Raw genomic sequence first — 21,198 nt, 5'->3', positions numbered from 1 at the left:
AATGACGGACTGACATGTCAGATTTGAGATTCATGCTTTGTAAAATGTAGAGAAGATTAAAAGTCTTAATTGTGGGATTAACACGCGGACTGTAAAATTAAGAAAAGCTGTCAGAGTGATACGTCAACACTAATCTATGTGCTTTGTAAAAGGTAGAGAAGAAGAGACGGTTTAAGTAACCAAACAAGTGATAATAGTATTTGATAATGCCGACAAAGTCGTAACTAGCACTGGAATTATTGATTATATTTATACTCTAATTTTCATCATCTCTAATAGACCCTAAATGTCTTTATGATAATCTAGTTATATACCTAATTAAAAGTGCTTTTCTATATGATCGCGATATGATATTATTGTTAATTTTGATGAGTAAAAACCAAAGAATGTGATGTTCCGGATAACATAAGATTCCTAAACGAACCGAGTATGTTTGGATTATCTTTTGGGTTGGCAAATTATTTTGGGTTAAAAATTATTTTTTGAAAAAGTATGTTGAAAATGACTATTTTGATATAGTTGAATGAATTGAGACTTTTGTTGATATAATTGTATGTAATACTGATGGTGTATTTTATAGGTAAAATATTGCAGTTTTGAGGTTTTCTTTAGCCCTTTAACCCACCATCAATGGCGGTCAAAAGCAGCTAACTAATTAGCAGTAAGTACGGGTTTGTTTTTTAGAGTTTTACTTCGTGTTGGGTTTCTATTTGTCTGTGTAGCGGCGCTTTTTCATGTTTATGTTCTGGTATCGTCGCTTTATTTAGGTTGCTTAAGGCTCGAGTTTAGTCAGATTTAGCTCATTGTTTAGTGATTACAGTTCGTTTACTTCTCCCAATCCTTGCTGTGGTTTATGGATTCGATTGTAACTTTATTCTTTCTTTTCATCTTCTGATGAAAAGTTTCGTTTTAATGCTATCGTTATTTTTGCCAAAAATAAAAATAAAAAGGCACCAAGAACGCTACTTTTTACCATTAATTCTGGTACGACTCCGCAAATTTATATACAAAAATGCCTATTAGGGGGTGTTTTGGCGTCGTTTATGTGCCACCTAAAAAATCATCGTTTTGCCCGTAATGATTGGTCCAAGACTACAGATAACGCGAATGTTTGTCCCGCACCCATTTCTACATGGCAACATAAATGCCCCCTACAAACGCATGTAGTGGGGCGTTTGTGATAAAAAAAAACAAAAACAAAAAAAAAAAATTGGGCTTTTGTCAAAGAGAAACGGAGAACTAAGCAACGTTTTTAATTTTTATTTTTTTCCTACCATTTCACCACTTTTTAACCATACCTCCAATTATATTTTGCCACACAACAACCCCTATACTTAACACGTCACAGGCATAATCCAAAAAAATCAAAAAAATCCTCTCATCCACTCCACATCAAAATCACCATTATCCGTGGTCTAATGGTTGAAGAGTTGAATAAAGAGTTGAACTCATTATCTTAAACTCTTTTGCAAGGCTATGAGTCTTTTACCATTAGGTTTCCTACAATTACCAGTATCACTGATCCACCATATTAAAAGACCTGTAACATATTGTAACATACTGTCACAAAAAAAGTCGATTCATCACCGACATAATTGACTAGTAGCCCGTGCTATTGCATTGTACAAGCCTACGACCCCTGAACGTCCTGAGTGCAGGGGCGGAGTCACAGTAGGGCAGGCAAGTTAATTAGTTGTACCCAACTAGCCTTTCTTTTTATGTACTTATAAGTGAGTTTAGTGTAATTACATGTAAAATTGCTAACTAGTAACTAGTCACATCTCTTTTATTTTGATAATTTTCTTGCCACGTTAGGAAACTTTTTCTGGTTCCGCCACCGCCGCGTGTTAGTATATTTTTTTTGTTAAAAAAAGGATAACATTGTGCCAAACATGACACAACAGATCGTCATGCATCATGCATGCATATATGTATTAATCTCACCAGTACTGTACTTGCCATTCTCAACTGCACCACAGACCAGTATTGTATGTGAGTTTTTCCATCTTAAAAAAAATGGTGAAATCACAAGTGGAGTAGTTAAGAAAAAAATAAGTTTAATTACTGAATAATCCATCTTTAAGGTGCTTTTTGTTGTTTGTTTCTATATTATCCTGATTATTTTTATGCACCCATTGCTTTCGCCTGCTCATATGCTCAACAGCCAGATTAATACTTATATAAGGCTTCCTAATCTGTCTTTCTAAACTTAACTCATTCCATTTGGTTCTGTTATCATTTTACGAGTTTTCTAAAATGGCTGCGAATGATGTACCATGTTGTGAAACTATGTTTTGGGTCTATTTAGCTTCAGCCGTTGGCTTGGTTGCTTTCGCTGGGCTTATGTCGGGTCTAACTCTTGGTCTGATGTCACTTAGCCTTCTTGATCTTGAGGTGCTCATCAAAGCTGGTCAGCCTAAAGATCGGAAAAATGCAGGTTATAATTGGTTCTTGTAATTTGGTTTAATCACTAGTAATCATCTCAAGGTTTGATTCTAATCTTTTTTATTCTAATTATTTGTTTGTAGAAAAGATTATGCCAATAGTGAAGAATCAACACTTACTCTTATGTACACTACTCATATGCAATGCTATAGCTATGGAGGTACTTAATTATAAAGTAATTAATTAATGTAATTTGAGATTTTCGTACTTACAATATCATGATGTTTAACCTTTTTTTGTGAACAAGGCATTGCCAATTTTTCTTGACTCGATTTTGCTACCTTGGACCGCCATATTGATATCTGTAACTCTTGTCGTTGTTTTTGGTGAGGTAAGCTAAGCATCATCAATTGTGGCTTCTCTAACATGTCCCTGCCGATACACATGTTTTTTGCAACAATCAATTGTGGCTTTAAATGTTTTCTTTATACATGATGTTAATATGTTGCGTTTGGTTTTAGATTATACCTCAAGCTGCCTGTTCACGATATGGATTAGCAATCGGTGCAAAGCTTTCAATCATAGTTCGGGTGCTTGTCGTAGTTGTGTTTCCCGTAGCTTATCCTGTCAGCAAGGTATTAGATTGGATACTTGGAAAGGGACATTCTGTACTTTTACGACGCGCAGAGCTCAAAACACTGGTCGATATGCATGGAGATAAGGTACATATATATCTTATGAACAAAAAGACAACCCGTTAACGCGCTTTAAACAATTGTACATTCATGTAACTGCCACCATTAAATTAATGGCGGTTACATGAATGTACAACTGAGCTGTCTTTAGCAAAATACTAATAATTATTAAAAAGTCAAATGAATAACTGTTTTACTATAATTTTCAGGCAGGTAAAGGTGGAGAATTGACAAATGATGAAATTACAATTATAACCGGAGCACTTGATTTAGCTCAGAAAACTGTGAAAGATGCTATGACGCCAATATCTGAAATATTTTCCCTCGAGCTCAACTCTAAACTCAACGAGTATATATATACTTTTCATCTGAATTATCCATTTTCTCTTTTTTATATAATAATTCATAGAGGACACATTGTAACTTTGCAGGGAAACTATGAGCTTGTTATTAAGCCGAAAGCACAGTCGAGTTCCTGTATATCTAGAAAGACCAGAAAATATAATCGGCCTTATTTTGGTAATTTATCATCCGATTAAATACTAGAAATAATAACACGTTCTGTGAAAGTTGAATTGTTAACAGAAGATTTGCGTTTTAGGTAAAAAGTCTTATAAAATTTCGTGCAGAAGATGAAGTTCCAATTAAAAATCTTAGTATCCGGAAAATTCCTAGGTAAAACTTCCCGTTTTATTTTAAAAACTGGTATATGCATATATAACATTCTTCGGTTTACTTTATATGAAATCATTCACTTGTTGGTTTAAACTGATTCGACAGGATACATGAATGTTTACCGCTGTATGATATGCTAAATTTGTTTCTGAAAGGACAAAGCCATATGGCAGTTATCGTAAGAAGTAAAACTACGTCTGTAACCACAAATTTAACTCAAATTCATGTGGACAAACAAGGTCTTTAATTATTTTTATGAATGGCAGTCTACATTCCTAAATAGACCTTTTTTTTAATGTATCCTAGCAATGACCAATTTTCTTAAGTTAATTACAGGTCAGAACAATTTTTCGAATTGTGTTTCAGACTCATTTTCAAATCCAAATGAAGAAATTATCGGTTTGATAACAATGGAAGATGTTCTAGAAGAACTATTACAGGTTGGCTATAAACCGATAACTACTTTTATCACAGTTAATATTGTTAATTACCATTCTAATGCTAGGTAAAAATTTGACTTGAAGGAACCTATATTAGATGAAAGACACGAGTACATTGATGTAGACAACATGTGAGTCATTCGATCGATATCTTCCTTGTTTTGATAATTCAAAAAAACACATGTTAACGACTCATTAACACCTTAAATCCTTAATCCTAATTGTTTTTTTTTAGAATGAAAATCAACATACTTCCATCATCATTAAGATCAGGGGCAGCATCAGCGTCTCATTTGGACTGGAAAACGCTTGTGTCGTCTCCACTTCATTCATCACCTTCGGACACACCAATTTCTTCACACAATCATAAATCTGTACTAAGTTCACCAATATCTCCATTTATTCGATCACCCTTTAGAAAACCTACATTATATGCATCACCAACAAAATCTACACCAAATTCTCCTATGGGCCCCATCAGCAGTACACCGTCTCCGTATAGGGTAAGCCACCGTAGCCTGTATTTTCACCACTTTACATATCACAACTTTCACATATTTCAACTAGAACTGGCAAAATAAGTGGGTCTGACATGTTGGGTAACATATCAAAACGGGTAGTATTTAATTTGTATGTGTTGAAACGGGTCATGCTGGGTGACCCAATACGCTATGTTTGAAATATTACCATCTTCCTCAAGTTATTTAACTATGCTCTTATAGTTTTATTTACTTGATATTTTGCAGGTCGCAAGAAAATCGTACGAGAAACTGGATAAACCCGATAATTGATACCTTTTCAATCTCTTAAAGCTTATCACCCAGTAAATAAGTATACAAGGTACCACATTGTAAAATAATCAGTTGTTGTAAATTGATTAATGCTGAAATTTCCAAAATTTTGGTCTAGAGATATTTATTTAGACCAGGTTTTGGGACATGTTTTCCTTAATAACTTTTATGTTGATGTTGATAGTAGTAAAATTAAATTTGTTACAATTTATATTATTAATATCTGAAAGATTTACGAATTTTAATTATTATGAATAATAAAATAAAATGTGCAAGTGAAGACAAAATATAACCAACCAAGAAATTATATCCACCCTTCACTTTTTTGGATAAGATAACTTGTAATAAGCAAATGAAATAAATACATAAATTCCTCTGTTTTATGAGGTAACACAATAAGTCATGAAATCTCTGTTTATTGTGAAACTAACACCTTTATACATTACAACTTTACCCAATAAGAGCCCATCATACATCCACACAAAAACAAGGAAGGTTTATGCAAAAGCAAAAGGATTTAATGGGACAAATATAGAAAAACAAAAAGTTATGATAAAAGAAGAAAAAAAGAAGGCGAAAGAAGAAGAAGCAGATGATAAAATACCAGATGTGGTAATGGAAAGAATGATAAGTAGGATATTATTCAATGTGGGCGTGCCTTTGATAACAGGTTTAGGCCTGCTTCAAATGTTTAGTGTAATAAAGGAACAAAATTTATGGCAAATTCCACGTTGGTTGCCGTTTTTGACGACTTTTATCACATTTGGTGCTTCAACACTTGGGATTGTTTATGGTACTTTGTCTACTAGTTGGGATGAAGAGAATAAAGGTTCTATTATCGGGTTTGAAGAAGCTAAAAAGAACTGGGTTAAAATGTGGGAAGAGGATGAGTCTTAGAACATTTGAGGTTGTCATTCGATCTTGTACGATATAACTCTTAATTGTATGTTTCGTTTGATTGTGATGTATGAATGTATGATTATTCTGTTACTAGTAGTATAATGAAACTGATACAGGTAATACGTGATTATAAGACCATAGATAACGGTGACGACTACGTGGAGCGAAAGAGGTGCACTTTTTGGGGCATGTCAGTGACCGGACCATGCCATTTTAGGGGGAGCTGTTATGGGGAGCTTTTGTCATGGGATGACAGTGACGCGGCATTTTTTTTCTTCCTTTTTTAGTTATTTTAATTAGTTTTTATTTATTAAATAAGATAAAATGTAACATTTTTCATATATAAAAAAAATAAGTTACATAAAAAAAAAGTTACATTAATAATAATAAAAGTTACATTAATAAAAATAAAAGTTACATTAATAAAAAAATAAAGCTTACATTAAAAAAAAACATTACAAGAATTAAAAAAAATAAAAGACTAGTATGTAGATCGAAAGTTCGGTGGGAGGTCCCAAATATGAGCCGTTAAATCTTCACGTAGTTGATCGTGTACGGCTCGATCACGAATTTCCTTTTCTCGTGATCTTCGATCTTTGACTCTTCTCCTAATATTACGACGGGGCCTGTTTCGGGTTTATCTAACAATTCTTGTTCCCAAGTACTCAAGGCAAAACCGTTATCTTCTTGTATCATGTTGTGCATAACAATGCAACTGTACATTATCTTTCTCATTTTGTTAACGCTCATAACTCGTGCAGGAGTTTTCAAAATTGCAAACCTACATTGTAAAACACCAAATGTACGCTCAACGTCCTTTCGAGCACTCGCTTGAAATCTAGTAAATTTGACTCGTGGCTCATCAATAGGCGTCGAGTATCCCTTATTAACGTTGTCCAATCAGGATATATCCCGTCCGCCAAGTAGTAACCAAATGGATACACGTGTCCGTTTACTTCAAACGGAGATGGTGCAGCTGTATCCTTTTTTAGTGAATCAAACAACGGAGAGTGATTCAACACATTTATGCCGTTGTTTGAACCAGCCATCCCAAAAAACGAATGTCATATCCACATATCGTATGAAGCAACCGCTACAAGCATGATCGTAGGGTGACCGTGATCACCTCTAGTATACTGACCTTTCCATCCAACGGGACAATTTTTCCAAGCCTAATGCATACAGTCAATACTACCCAACATTCCTTTAAAACCATGTTTCTCCTCGTGCGCCGAATACAACCGAGCAACGTCAGTTGCCGTCGGCTTCCGCAAATATTCTCGGCCATATAAATCAATTATACACTTGCAAAAATTATTTAAGCAAACATATCCCGTTTTCTCCGCCATTTTTATATATTCATCAAAAATATCAGCAGATGTTCCATACGCCAATTGGCGTAACGCACAAGTTATTTTTTGATACGTCGTAAAACTAAGACGTCCGAGTGCATCCGGACGTTGTTGGAAAAATACAAAGTGTTTAGGAGCATTATTAGTATAAGAGTGATTGAGAATACCGTCTTTGATACGTAGAAATAAATATTTTCGCATCCGAAATCGTCTCTTGAAAACGTCGTCTGGATACGTCGGATTTTGCGAAAAGTAGTCGTTCCACAAAAGTAGACCCGCAGCTTCACGATCTCTATTAATAAAACGTCGTGGGTTCCGTTGCACCCAATTTCTTTTAGGTGGACTTTCCTCCTCTTCGTCGGACGAGGTGCTATCGAATAGCAAATCTAGACTAGCGGCTAAAAACTCCATTTTTTTAAAACAACGAAAGTGTTTATGTAATATAAATTAAATTGATAAAGTAGAGAGTATAAAGAAAGGTGTGAAAAAATGGTTAAATGTGTATGTATTTATAGGAGGGAAAAAAAAGAAAAAGGCAACAGCTATATATCCCAACTGTTTAAAAACCCAACCAATCACCAATAGACACGTGTCCAAGCCGCCCACCCTCATGCCCGTGATCCGGCGACAAACGTCGTGGGACAAACGCCCACCGCCGCCCAGTTCCGGCGTTTGTGGTGGCGTTTGTGGCGTGAAACGGCTCTACGCCGCCGCGTTATCTGTGGTCTAAGTAGCATTTTTCGTTTGACTGTAGTTAGCTAGCTACTTACTTAGCTGGATTATGCTATTGAAAGATAGTGTTGTTGTAGAGGTGGCAATTTCGACCCGTTTTACTTATGTACGAGTAGATGTATGTTGCAAGATGTCCAAAATGTAATATTTTTCAAACTAAGTCATATTAGAAAAACTATCTGAATGTAGAAAAGTAACTTTTTAGGTATAATGTGTTATGGTCCGCCTCTAACAACAACGATGCTTGATTTGATCTGAATTCATTTTGACCCGTTAATCAACCTGGGCATAAAAGTAACTATAAATATTAGAACCCGTAACGAATTGGGCCAATACATTATGGGTCACATGCATAAGTGGTCCCTTCAGTGGCTCATGTGCCTTTGGGCAATGTCTCCAAGTTGAGGTTATTATAGCTTGTTTTGTCCAACTCAAAGGCTTCATATTATATTGAATAAGAGCATATGTTTGTTGTAAATACTGCATATGTAGTTGTACTATTGACTACCATGTGCACTGTATAATGTTGTTAAGAATGGTGGATTTAATATCGGGATCTACTCTGTTTAATAAATCATGGAATCTTCAGTAACTAATTAAAGTTATGAACCTCCATTGATTTATGCAGGTTTGGTGGTAACTGGTCAGGAAACTATTAGGAAGGAACCTTATATAAAACTCAACTCAAATAACATGAAAAAAATTACTAAAAAGAAAAACTACTTGCTGATTTAAAGCATGTAATTGAGGTTGCAAAACTCGCTATTCGGGAAGTAATTGGTCGGGACTTTGAAAGGAGTAATCGGCAATTCGGAATTAATCAGGGATTAATCGGGTTGTACTTTCTATACATTAATTAAATATTAAATTTCAAAATTATATTTGTAAATATAGAAGAAAACCATAAACATAAACATAAACATAATTTATAATAAAATTGTCTAAAATCGTTAAATTTGTTAAAAAAAACTCTAAATCTACTTAAAATTAATGTTAAAATGTTATAACAAATTTTGACTTTGACCGACTTTGATCAACAAATCCAATTTTGTCTCATTAATCGACGTTGACCGATTAATAAAATGGATTTTGAAAAATCAGAACGGGCTGGTCTTAAAAACGACTAATTGGGATTTAATCGGTAGTAATCGGAGCTTTTAACAACGGTGTGTAATTGTACAACATTGAATCCATGAAGTACAAGTTACTACAGAATTGATATGTGATTACACTTTTGTAGTTATAAAGCAAACAATGTGATATTCTTGCTAAGTAGTTGAAATTTGTTTATGTTATTTAAGTTTTCATAAAGCTTTTTGTATAATAACCCTCCTTAGGACTTGTTATCCGGGTAATTTTTTACTGCATATAGGTAAAAGATGTATACAGAGTATGTGCATCAGTTGTAGACGTTGAATCACGGATCTTAGGTCGCTTGCTAACAATCCTAGAGGCAGAATACACTAGAATCGAGTAAAACCGAGATACGGGTCGTGTTGAGATCGATTTGGTCAAACCTAGAACAAAACCTAGATTAGATCGATGTCTAAACGAATTATTTCGGTGGTAGATGGTGTTAGGGTTCTCTGGAGACGAAAACCAGTCGACTAGGGTAAATGGGGCGATCAACCTCAATCAAGAAGTCACAACCCGTATATATACTGCAGGTCAGACACACTCGGTCGAGTGTGTCTCTCAGTCGGTTGACTGAGTAACACAGTCGGTCGAGTGTGTACACACACTCGGTCGACTGTGTGTGCAGTTTAACATATTGATTATTTAACAAATTAAGCACGCACAAACACAAACGTAATCAATAGTCACAAGTAAACATTATTACATAACCGAATGTATCAAATAACGAATCAATCTACGGTTGGGGATTCATGCGCCAACAAACTCCCCCTAAGACCTAGCCGTAGAACATAAAAATTCAGTTATCAATCAGTAAACGGATCTGTCACCCAGTTCTTCAGATAGCAGAGTTTCACAACTCTGCAGTACTGTTCAGCCTGCACACGATTTTCTGGACGATACAGCATCCGATTGTAGTATAAGGTGAACATATCTTCCTCACAACAGTTCCTCAACCAAACTGGATCTAAAACCCTTATACTATCATTTTCATCTCCTCCATCTTTGTCTAACACAATAACCTCTTCCTCCGAGCGTTCATCATAATACCACCAACGAAAATGAGAGCTGAAGTGTTGCGGCATTTTCCTCAATAGAACCTTTCGCATATACTTCACAGGTTGATATTTTACTATCTTCCTCCTTACCCTTGTTTTCCTGTTCGTCCTGTAAGAGATCTTTGGAAATTGTGGTCGAAAGTCTACAAAATTAGGTGACCGAAATGATCTTCTTATCTTACGAACCAAAAGATCAGGAATACCAACATAATCCTGATATAACATCTTGAGCCTTGCAATCTGCATAAATTCAAAATATGGTAACGATTTGAATTTATATGCATACTTGATATAATCCACTCCATGTTCTTTCTTGATCGCATATATATCAAATTCTTTAATATAAGCCTAGGCTATTATCTTCCCTTTAGCACGCAAACTCTCGCAGTGCTCTATAAACTTCAAAAATTGAGGCTCCACCTCAGGTTTCATCACATATTTACGAATTCTCATTGAAATCTTCCAATCCTCTTCCAAAACTTCAACCTTTTCTTTGTTGATTTTAACCGGCAAGAAACCTTCCGGCAACACACTTTCTTGCTCTTTCCGTTCTTTTTCCATGCACTTTCTGTTCAAAAGTTCATCATTCATTTGAAAGTACTCTGCAAAAGTTGGATAATCATCATCACAGCCTTCATAACAAGGATAAGGCTCAGTTGGCTCATCCTCAATAACAACTTCATCAAAACTATTATCACTCTCATCAAAAACATCAGTATCACTCATATCATCATCAAAATTATGAGCCTCTGAAGTCTAAGCTTCAGTTGAAGCTTTTGATGCACCGTCAGCAGTTTCCTTTGCTTGTCGCTCTAGATGCTCCATCAACTCCAACTCAGTTTCAGTGAGATCCGGAGGGATCTCCCCTTCTTCTAGATCAGTGTAAACAGTAGAGTGGTTAAGTCGATCCTGCATAGCTAAAAATTCAGAAATTGTTATAACTTGAAGTGGAGTTACATACATCGGGTTATCCTCTGTATAGCCTTTAGCAAGCTCGAGAGCCCTGTCCTCATCTTCTTCTTCACCAACAGTACCAAAAGGATCTGGTTCTCCATCCTCCTCTTCTATCACAATCTTCTTCTCCCATTCGTTCAATCTCTCAGTCAATGCTTGATTCTAAGTCTGAAGAGTCAAGATTTCTCCAGCCTGACTTCCAACATTTTGCTCAAGTTCATCAATTTTCAACTGTTGTTGATCAACTAACTTCCTCAACGCAGACATTTCTATTTCCGTCTTCTTCTTGTCTTCATCAGCAGCCTTTTGGAATTTAGCAAAATCAGCAGTCAACTGAATCAATCGCCGATTAACTATTTCTGTTAGATCACTTGAAACAACTTCAGAACGCTGAGAAGTCAGAACTTGTTGAGTAGACGGAGTTTGTTGTTGTTGAGTGGGTGGCACTTGTGTAGAACCACCAGCATCACCAGTAGCTGGAACAGTCAGAGCGACCTTCGGTTGTGATTTTGTTGTAGAAGATGAACTTCCGTCCTTAACCAAGATTTTCAAACGCTTCTGTCTCCCTCTAGTTGACACCTTAGGAGCTTCAGCTAACTTCCTTTTAACCAAATTAACTTGACTGTTATCAAGAGCAGTCACCTCATTTTCATCAACCAACCGAGGACCAGTTTGTTTCGGCGGTGGCTGATTCACCTCTTCTTCTCCTTCGATGGTAATATCAGTCTCGTCTCCAGAATTACTATTCTCATGACGGCAGAGTAAACCTTCCGGACACACATAATTCTCATTAGCCAGATGGCCAATCAATCCCTTCTCCGGAACCTCAACTCTGTTCTGAAGAAACCTATTGAAGGACTGATCATTCAAATGATTCTGTTTCAGCTCATCCTGAGGGATTTTCACTAACCCTTGAACATAATTCTCAAGCATAATCTGAAGAAACCTTGGAAACACCAGATGTACCTTCTTCTTCACATTCAGAACCATCCCATCAAATATAACTTGAGAGAAGTTAAAATCAGCATTTAAAACCAACGCGACAAACATAGAAATATACTTCGCGGTCATCTCATCGAAACCACCCTGCATCGGGCTCAAGCATCTCAGAAGAACATACGTAAAGTATCTGTACTGCCTTGGAAGCTTAGTACATTTCACAGCTTTGGTTATATCACCAGCATAACCACATCTTTTCAAACATCTCCCAACCTTCAGAATTGGTAAAGAAGTCGGCATATCATCATTATCCGGGAACCCCAAATCTTCCCTGATCGTCTGAGCAGAGATCCGAACGATGGTATTGTTGACTGAGCTTAGAATCACCTGCTTGTTGTTCTCAATAACAATGCTCGCAACTTCCCAAAACTTTCTTCGATGTGAGTAATATGGAGTGCACTCAGCTGTGATAGCCTTGAAAATTCTCGATCGCCTTATAAATGCTATAATCGGACCAAAACCTCCTCTTTGAGCTTCAGACCCGGTTTCATCAACACAAGCAAGCACGTTTGTATCTTCACGTCCAATTAAACCTGGTAACTCTGAAGATAACGGAATCTGTGGCTCATTCACTTTATCTGATATCTGCTATTGATCTTGAGACATCTTGAAAAATCTGTATAAAACTCAAAATAACACAAAGATTAAGCATCTACCACCATGAAACATGGGGTATCTAGTTAATTATACGAATCAGAGAATAGCCAAACATAATAAGCACATTAACTGACAAACGCACTAGTACATTGTTCAGAGGTTATTGTTTATTACAAACCAAAGTACCAAGGCTAACATACTAGCCTTATCAAATTACATATTAAACGTAACTAAACATAAACACACGAACTCACAAGCATTAGAATTATCCATCAATAACATCCTCTGAGACTGGCTTCAATTTGTAATTCGTGTCCTCAAACAGATCAAGCTCATCAAACAAATGATTTAAAAGAACGGCATAAGGAAATGGTTTTTCCTCATTATCCAAAGTGTCCTTCATGATGTTAATGACAATCTGACTCAAATTCACCTTGATACGTTCCATAAGACAGTATAACAGAACAGCCTCAGTTCTAGATAGCAAATCATCATTTGGATCCCTAAACACCACGTTTCTTTTAATAATCCTCATGTTAGGTACCAAGTCATCCCTAACATCACTATCTCTGATCTCAATTCTATTGGAACCAATTACATACCCTGGCTTACTGATGTGAGAAGCCACCCCACCAGCGTCAAATTTGCTAGAAATCTCTCTAAGATCTTTACTAGGGTAATAAATCTTGGCTCCCCAGTAAGGCAATAATAAGTGATCGGCAAACTCATCTATGGTCCACTTATAGGCATTACCAAAGAAGTTAGCATGAACATGCTTCTTCTTACCTTCCTCTAAGGCCACACTAGAATAGAACTCTCGAATAAGCTTAGGACAGAAATGATTCCCTATCTGAAGAAATGTTATGCAATCTAAACCTTTCCACTTATCTTGAGTGGTCTGTGTTGCAACAACTTTGGTCTCTACTCGGATAGGCCTGTGTTTGGCCAAAGCCTTCCTACGTTCAAGATCATATCTCCAAGTTCCACTTAACATACTACTTGGACCTGACATTCTTAGAGCAAAAACTATACAACACATTCAGTATAATATGACATGAATTCAACAAACACTCAAAAATAGCAAAAATCAAAAATTAGGGTTTCAGTACACTCGGTCGAGTGTGTATACACACACGGTCGTGTGTGTAGTCAATCGGTCGAGTGTGTAAACTCACTCGATCGAGTGTGTCACACACTCGGTCGAGCGTGTTCATCCAGATCTGTTTACACCCAACTTTTCAAATTGATCAAATCTGTTGTTTTTGGTTCGATTCCTGGTCACATTAGCATCTAAAGAGGCCGATTAACACACTCTTAACATCAATTTGAACAACACAAGACCTAAAAGCATTTGATTTAAGTTTTGCACTTTGAACATAAAATCATCGATTTAGAACAAATGGAAACGAGTTGGATTACCTCGATAGTGGTGCTGGAATCACAAGAAAAAGTTGTATCTAAAATACTGGATCAAAACCTCCTTCTTTAACTTCGAAAAATCTAGGTAAAATACTCTCTAAAAATTACCAAGTGTTTTGAGCCGTTCGACGTTCAACACCTTTTATACCTACAGACACACTCGGTCGAGTGTGTCACTCACTCGGCCGTGAGAGTGTACATACTCGGCTGAGTGTGTTTATTAAACAAAACATAATGTTTAACCTCAGTCGGTCGTGTGAGTGAATCACACGGTCGTGTATGCATATTCACTCGACCGACTGTCTATTGATTTCAAAACTTAACCCTTTTAACTTTCAACTTCACAGACTTTTCCTGTCCACTCTCCCTGGGACTGATCTCCACAGTACAAAAACAAACACACTTTATTCCTTTAAGCTCTAAACAACTTATTTTCAGATTTAATGAAAAACATAGGATTCCTTTCATAGTAAACCTTTCCGAGAACTGAGTTGTTAAGCTTAAAACTAACTAAGAATGCACATGCAAACACCCAAAGCAAACTACTGTACAAGATTCAGCCTGTCATGATCAGCAATATTATAACAAACATATTTAGTAACTTATAACCTTTTAAGTCTGCAATAATTCAACTTCTAACATCAGTTTCATTAACCAATAGCATAAACAGATATATGACATTATCCGCATAAGAGCAAGTGATACTGCTTATCATGACGCACACTAAGAAGAGTAAAACACATATTTTTGTGAGTTGACATAACAAATTGATTCAATCTTTTGAGACAGGGATCATAACTGAACTATGCTGACATGTTATTCCACAATTCATTCCTTAACTTATTTAGAAAAGCATATACAGAACAACTTTCAAATATATCAATAAACATTTACCAACTTTCACCCCTAGACTTCGATGATCACATTATATTAATTACTTTAACATTTTTCAATGCCAGATTTTGATCACAAAGTCAGTCCTCATTTGAGATCGCATAATGTTTCAGGTAGAACAATTGAGCACAACATGTTGACGATGTCCTCTTATCACATCTATGTATTTTCAATTTGATTGAACAGAACCATCTCACGATGTTTCTAGCAACCCTGTCAGCCATGAGCTTCTACCTTAAACTTACACTTTTCATTTCAGATAACATTGTGTGTCTCAAATTTATTGCATACTTTATCAAGACGCATACCGGCCGCTATAAACCCTATACTTAAATGGAAATCGTATGATGTATGATGTTATATGGATGGAATTGATATATATATATATATATATATATATATATATATATATATATATATATTTGAGTGATGGAACGCTAAGATACCTTCCAGAAGATATTCCCTGCTATCCAGGCCACTAGGTACAATCCCATACCACAGATAAAAGATGTAAAGTCCACCAAATTAGTGATGCGAACTGAATGATTTAAGTTCTATATATCTGATGGTCTGATAAATTTATCCCCCTCGGATGTAGATAACTAAATCCTCCAAATAATTCTTCGATTGGAATATCTGTTGTCTCAGACTTAGATAACGTAAGAATCTTTGAAGCTTTATTCAATTCTTGATCCATAATTCTCTTGCAGTAATGTGATGCATCATGTTATTTACAACTTGGAATAAACAAACATAAACATAACAAAACACATTTTTTTTTGGATTTTCTGATGTTGCCGTTTTCGCCATGCTATTCAACAATACATAAATAAAATAACCAAAATAAATAAGTACAACTATACATGATGATGCACCGCTGTCTCTGACTTTTGTTGTAATTGCACGGAAAACCATACTTCTGATATTGAAATCTATAACCCGATGACGTTGCATTGTACAAATCATTCTGTGTCTGTGAAACAAGACTGCACTTCTCAACCCTTCAAGAGAAAACACCTCCCTTTGGGTACCCGACATGTGTGTTGTTGATCTTCGGTCCAAGTAATAAAGGTAAATAGAAACAGGTATGCATCCTAGACAAAGTATGCTCACCTTGGGGACTCACAAAATTATCCTTTGCTACCGAGTATAAATCGTAGTAGGGGAGACCTCAACCGTCTATTGAGTTTCTGAATAATCATTTCTCAGTACATATTTAGTGATAAGTAGGTGACTACCCTCAACCGCTGTAAATCTTTCCATGAGTTCCTCATCATGATATTTACGCTTTGTTAGTGTGATCATCTCTATCTAGAATTAGGCCAATAAAGTCTACTAACACATTATCAATTATTCTGTATTACTTGTTTTCCACAACTTACATGTCAGTTTCAGTATTGTAATCACTTCCCCACAAATAGAATAAGCAACTCATTTTCAGGATTTTCACTTTTTGTTTGATTTTCATTTTTCCAATTTTTATTTGTTTTTCTGTTTTTTCAAATTTTTATGACTTTTTGAATTTCTCTGTACAAAATCATAAACTATCTAAAAACATAAGCAAGCATGTAGAAATATCATAAAATACTAACTTATCATGCAAGCGAAAAGAAAACATGCAAATGAACTACAAGCTACCATGCAAAACTACACATACTATACATCATATTCAAACCATTCACAACTCAGTCTCTTGGTTAGGTTCCTCTGAGTTAGGAACCTCAGTTTTAGGAACCACGTCATTAAGCAATTTAATACCAATCTCTTTTAACAAGTAATCAAAGCATGGTTTATCAAAAGCTTTAGTGAAGAGATCAGCCCTTTGGGTTGTAGTGTCTATCTGCACTACATCTATCAACTTTTTCTCATAGCAATCTCTAATGAAATGGTATTTAATCCCTATATGTTTCATTTAAGAATGATTTATGAGATTTTTAGTGACAGCTATGGCAGCAGTATTATCAACATAAATAGGAATGTTAGAAATTTGCAAACCGTAGTCACGTAGTTGCTGTTGAATCCAGATAACCTGTGATGTACAGCTGGCCGCAGTAATATATTCTGCTTCACAAGTGGACTGAGCCACTGCTGTCTGCTTCTTACACTGCCAGGTAACTAGTTTGCTACCAAGGAACTGACAACCTCCCGATGTTGACTTGAAATCCTTCTTGCACCCTTCATAGTCAGAATCACTATAAGCTGTGAGATCAAACCCATCCACACACGGATACCATAACCCTAAACTCGGTGTATCTTTCAAATACCTCAGAATCTTCTTAACCACGAGCATATGATGAACATTAGGATTCGCCTGATAACGAGCACACAGACAAACCGCAAACATAATATCTGGTCGAGAAGCTGTAAGATACATTAGAGAACCTATGATCGCCCTGTATAACGTAGGGTTCACTGGAGCACCCTCACAATCAGGTGAGATCCCATGATTCACTGACAACAGAGTCTTAGCTGGTCTTTCTGCTTCCATTTGAAACCTCTTCAGAATATCAACAACATATTTGGTTTGATGCAAAAAGATGCCTTTATTCGTCTGAGCTACCTGCAGACCTAAGAAAAACTTTATAGTTCCCATGGAACTCATTTTGAACTTCTGCTGCATGACTTTCTCAAACTCATCAACCATTCCTTGATCTGTTGACTCGAAGATAATATCATCAACGTAAACCTGTACTAACATAAGATATTGTCCCTTCTTCTTGATGAAAAGTGTCTGATCAATGACACCTCTTCTAAAACTGTTTTCAAGCATATAGTTGGACAACGTTGCATACCATGCTCTAGGAGCTTGGTGAAGACCATAAAGTGCCTTTTCAAGTCGATAAACCTTTTCTGGGAAATGCGGGTCTTCGAAATCAGGTGGTTGTTCAACAAATACTCTTTCATTGATCTCTCCATACAAAAAGGCGCTTTTCACATCCATCTGAAAAACTTTAAATCCCATGAAGGATGCAAAAGCCAAGAAAATTCTAATTGCTTCCAGTCGTGCAACCGGAGCAAAAACCTCATCATAGTCAATTTCAGGGATTTGTTGATATCCCTTTACCACCAACCTAGCTTTGTTTCTGATCACGATACCCTGTTCATTTTTCTTATTCTTCAACATCCATCAAAGACCATAGGGTACACAACCATGTGGTGGATTGACTAGTTTCTAAACTTTCAAGTGTTTAAACTGTAACAGCTCTTCCTGCATAGCACTAACCCACTCATCATATTTTAACGCTTCAAAAGCATCTTTTGGTTCAATTTGACACACATAGCATGAATGAGCATGCACAAATACTCTCCCTGTCTTGTTTAACGAAGAATAAAAAGATGTTACCACATTATCACTTTCAGATTCAACATTTTCTGCTGTCGATTGACTCTCAGTTACTTCAGGAACATCAGGTGTAGTAGAAACTTCAGACGTAGATGCTTCATTAGTCGTGGCATGAGGAATCCCAATATGAGGTATGCCTCTTGTATCTACATAGTAGTCATCTAAACATTTTGGAGGCATGATCACACGATTTGATCTACGTACTCCTCCTGCTTCAGTTGGCTGTTCAGACTCTGTTACAGTTGGAGGTTAATTATAAAGAGGATTGAAGTGCTCTTCTGTTAACCGTGCTAGATTAGCACCCTCATCGTCCTCTGAATCACTATTTTCATCTGTCTCATACACCATCTCCACATTAGGATCAGCATTAGAATTGTCACTCTGTGTACTTTGCCGCGGACTCTGAATCGGGCTCTGAAGAGAACTTTGAGTCCGGACTTGAGTCTGGCTAGGAATAGAGATAACATTCCCTGTAGAATTCTGAGAATCATACAGCATCTGAGTTAGGATCTCATCGTCTGTAGCCTCCGGTGGAAGATTGAAAGAATCAAATAATCTATCGTATTCAAACTGCCATGCGAACCCTTTACTAACACGAGGAAGAGCATTGCGCTGAATATCAACTTCATAACGTTCTTCCACACACTTTGACTCAGTGTTATACACTCTTTTGTTTGGATTCCCATATCCCAAGAAGATACCAGAGATAACCTTTGAATTAAATTTTCCTCCAGCGTCTCGTACCAGAATTGTACAAGGTGAACCAAAGGGTTCAAAATGTTTAATGTTAGGCTTTCTCTTGTGCAACAATTCATAACACGTCTTACCGTGTATCTTCACCACTAGAACTCTGTTCCTCACATAACACGCTATGCTCATGGCTTCTCCCCCAAAAACAATAGGTAAGCATGCATCAGCTAGCATAGTTCTTGCGATTTCAATCAACGTCCTATTCTTTCTTTCAGAAACCCCATTTGACTGAGGTGTATAAGCAGGACTGAACTATTGTTGTATCCCCTTTTCATTATAAAACAGCAGCATGTTATTATTCTTGAACTCCGTACCATTTTCGATATGAATCTTTCGAACTTTCAACTTATATAAACTTTCAAGCTTCAGAATCAAAACTTTAATGTGCTCGAAAGTATCTGATTTATGCTTCAACATCACAACCTAAGAGAAACGTGAGTACTCATCTGTAATAACCAAGCAATATAATTCTCCTGTGATAGTCTTGCAGTTAACTGGACCAAAGAGATCCATATGCAACAACTCCAAAGGAATATTAATAGAATGATGCTTCTTGGATGCATGAGATTTTCTTGTCTGTTTCCCTTTCTTACATGGAAGACACCCTTCAGGAATATGAAAGCTCTTAAGATTAACACCATCAACTAGTCCATTGTGAACTAGATTATTCATCTTCCTTAGACTCAGATGACCCATACGCTTGTGCCAGATAATCGACTCCTGTTCAGTAGCCTTAGAAACGAAGGCCTGATGGCCTGTAGCTGCTTTAACATGAGCCTTACACATATCAAGGATATAGAGATCCTTGCACCTAGGAGCAGTCATCAGAATCATGTCTTCTGGAATTACGAATTCTTTTCTCAAGATATAACACAATTTATCATCAAAAGTAACTGTATACTTTTTGTCAGCAACCTGTGAAACTGAAAGCAAATTGTTCGACATTTGCTCCACAAAATTAACTTTATCAAAACTGACATTCTCATTAGCAATCACCCCTTGCGCAGTAATAAAACCTCCTCCACTACCTGTAAAAGAAACTGGTTCTCCATCCACTGTTTTCACATTAGAAAGTAAGGACAAGTTCCCGGTTGAAATGTCCCGTTCTTATTGATTAAAAACATTCCATATTAATTGATTTCGTTGCGAGGTTTTGACCTCTATATGAGACGTTTTTCAAAGACTGCATTCATTTTAAAACAAACCATAACCTTTATTTCATCAATAAAGGTTTAAAAAGCTTTACGTAGATTATCAAATAATGATAATCTAAAATATCCTGTTTACACACGACCATTACATAATGGTTTACAATACAAATATGTTACAACAAAATAAGTTTCTTGAATGCAGTTTTTAGACAATATCATACAAGCATGGACTCCAAATCTCTTCCTTATTTAAGTATGCGACAGCGGAAGCTCTTAATAATCACCTGAGAATAAACATGCTTAAAACGTCAACAAAAATGTTGGTGAGTTATAGGTTTAACCTATATATATCAAATCATAATAATAGACCACAAGATTTCATATTTCAATACACATCCCATACATAGAGATAAAAATCATTCATATGGTGAACACCTGGTAACCGACATTAACAAGATGCATATATAAGAATATCCCCATCATTCCGGGACACCCTTCGGATATGATATAAATTTCAAAGTACTAAAGCATCCGGTACTTTAGATGGGGCTTGTTGGGCCCGATAGATCTATCTTTAGGATTCGCGTCAATTAGGGTGTCTGTTCCCTAATTCTTAGATTACCAGACTTAATAAAAAGGAGCATATTCGATTTCGATAATTCAACCATAGAATGTAGTTTCACGTACTTGTGTCTATTTTATAAATCATTTATAAAACCTGCATGTATTCTCATCCCAAAAATATTAGATTTTAAAAGTGGGACTATAACTCACTTTTACAGATTTTTACTTCGTCGGGAAGTAAGACTTGGCCACTGGTTGATTCACGAACCTATAACAATATATACATATATATCATAGTATGTTCAAAATATATTTACAACACTTTTAATATATTTTGATGTTTTAAGTTTATTAAGTCAGCTGTC

At 36.1% G+C, this 21,198-nt stretch overlaps 3 protein-coding genes across 3 annotated transcripts; 2 read left to right on the top strand and 1 right to left on the bottom strand.

Moving 5' to 3' along the window:
• Positions 1 to 2,256: 2,256 nt before the first annotated feature.
• Positions 2,257 to 5,346, top strand: LOC139867227 (DUF21 domain-containing protein At5g52790). The gene is made up of 12 exons (XM_071855562.1): positions 2,257 to 2,437; positions 2,529 to 2,605; positions 2,693 to 2,776; positions 2,907 to 3,107; positions 3,290 to 3,429; positions 3,512 to 3,599; positions 3,682 to 3,755; positions 3,861 to 3,994; positions 4,062 to 4,195; positions 4,280 to 4,326; positions 4,431 to 4,698; positions 4,942 to 5,346. Exons 1-12 carry the CDS (start codon positions 2,257 to 2,259, stop codon positions 4,984 to 4,986), a joined length of 1,473 nt encoding a protein of 490 aa, XP_071711663.1. The 3' UTR covers positions 4,987 to 5,346.
• LOC139867228 (uncharacterized protein PAM68-like) lies at positions 5,346 to 5,979 on the top strand. The gene has a single exon (XM_071855563.1). It carries the CDS (start codon positions 5,389 to 5,391, stop codon positions 5,881 to 5,883), a length of 495 nt encoding a protein of 164 aa, XP_071711664.1. The 5' UTR covers positions 5,346 to 5,388; the 3' UTR covers positions 5,884 to 5,979.
• Positions 5,980 to 7,058: 1,079 nt separating this feature from the next.
• Positions 7,059 to 7,649, bottom strand: LOC139869122 (uncharacterized). Its single transcript, XM_071857447.1, has one exon. It carries the CDS (start codon positions 7,647 to 7,649, stop codon positions 7,059 to 7,061), a length of 591 nt encoding a protein of 196 aa, XP_071713548.1.
• Between the last annotated feature and the right edge of the window lie 13,549 nt (positions 7,650 to 21,198).

Source organism: Rutidosis leptorrhynchoides, chromosome 9 (assembly GCF_046630445.1).
Source record: "Rutidosis leptorrhynchoides isolate AG116_Rl617_1_P2 chromosome 9, CSIRO_AGI_Rlap_v1, whole genome shotgun sequence".
Classification (NCBI taxonomy): Eukaryota; Viridiplantae; Streptophyta; class Magnoliopsida; order Asterales; family Asteraceae; genus Rutidosis; species Rutidosis leptorrhynchoides.
This window is presented reverse-complemented; position numbering and strand designations above follow the sequence as displayed.

Coding starts and splice junctions, on each gene's coding strand:
- LOC139867227 (XM_071855562.1), top strand. CDS start 2,257: ATGGCTGCGAATGATGTACCATGTTGTGAAACTATGTTTTGGGTCTAT. Junction 2,438..2,528: donor TAAAGATCGGAAAAATGCAG/GTTATAATTGGT, acceptor ATTTGTTTGTAG/AAAAGATTATGCCAATAGTG. Junction 3,600..3,681: donor ATATAATCGGCCTTATTTTG/GTAATTTATCAT, acceptor TTTGCGTTTTAG/GTAAAAAGTCTTATAAAATT.
- LOC139867228 (XM_071855563.1), top strand. CDS start 5,389: ATGAAATCTCTGTTTATTGTGAAACTAACACCTTTATACATTACAACT.
- LOC139869122 (XM_071857447.1), bottom strand. CDS start 7,649: ATGGAGTTTTTAGCCGCTAGTCTAGATTTGCTATTCGATAGCACCTCG.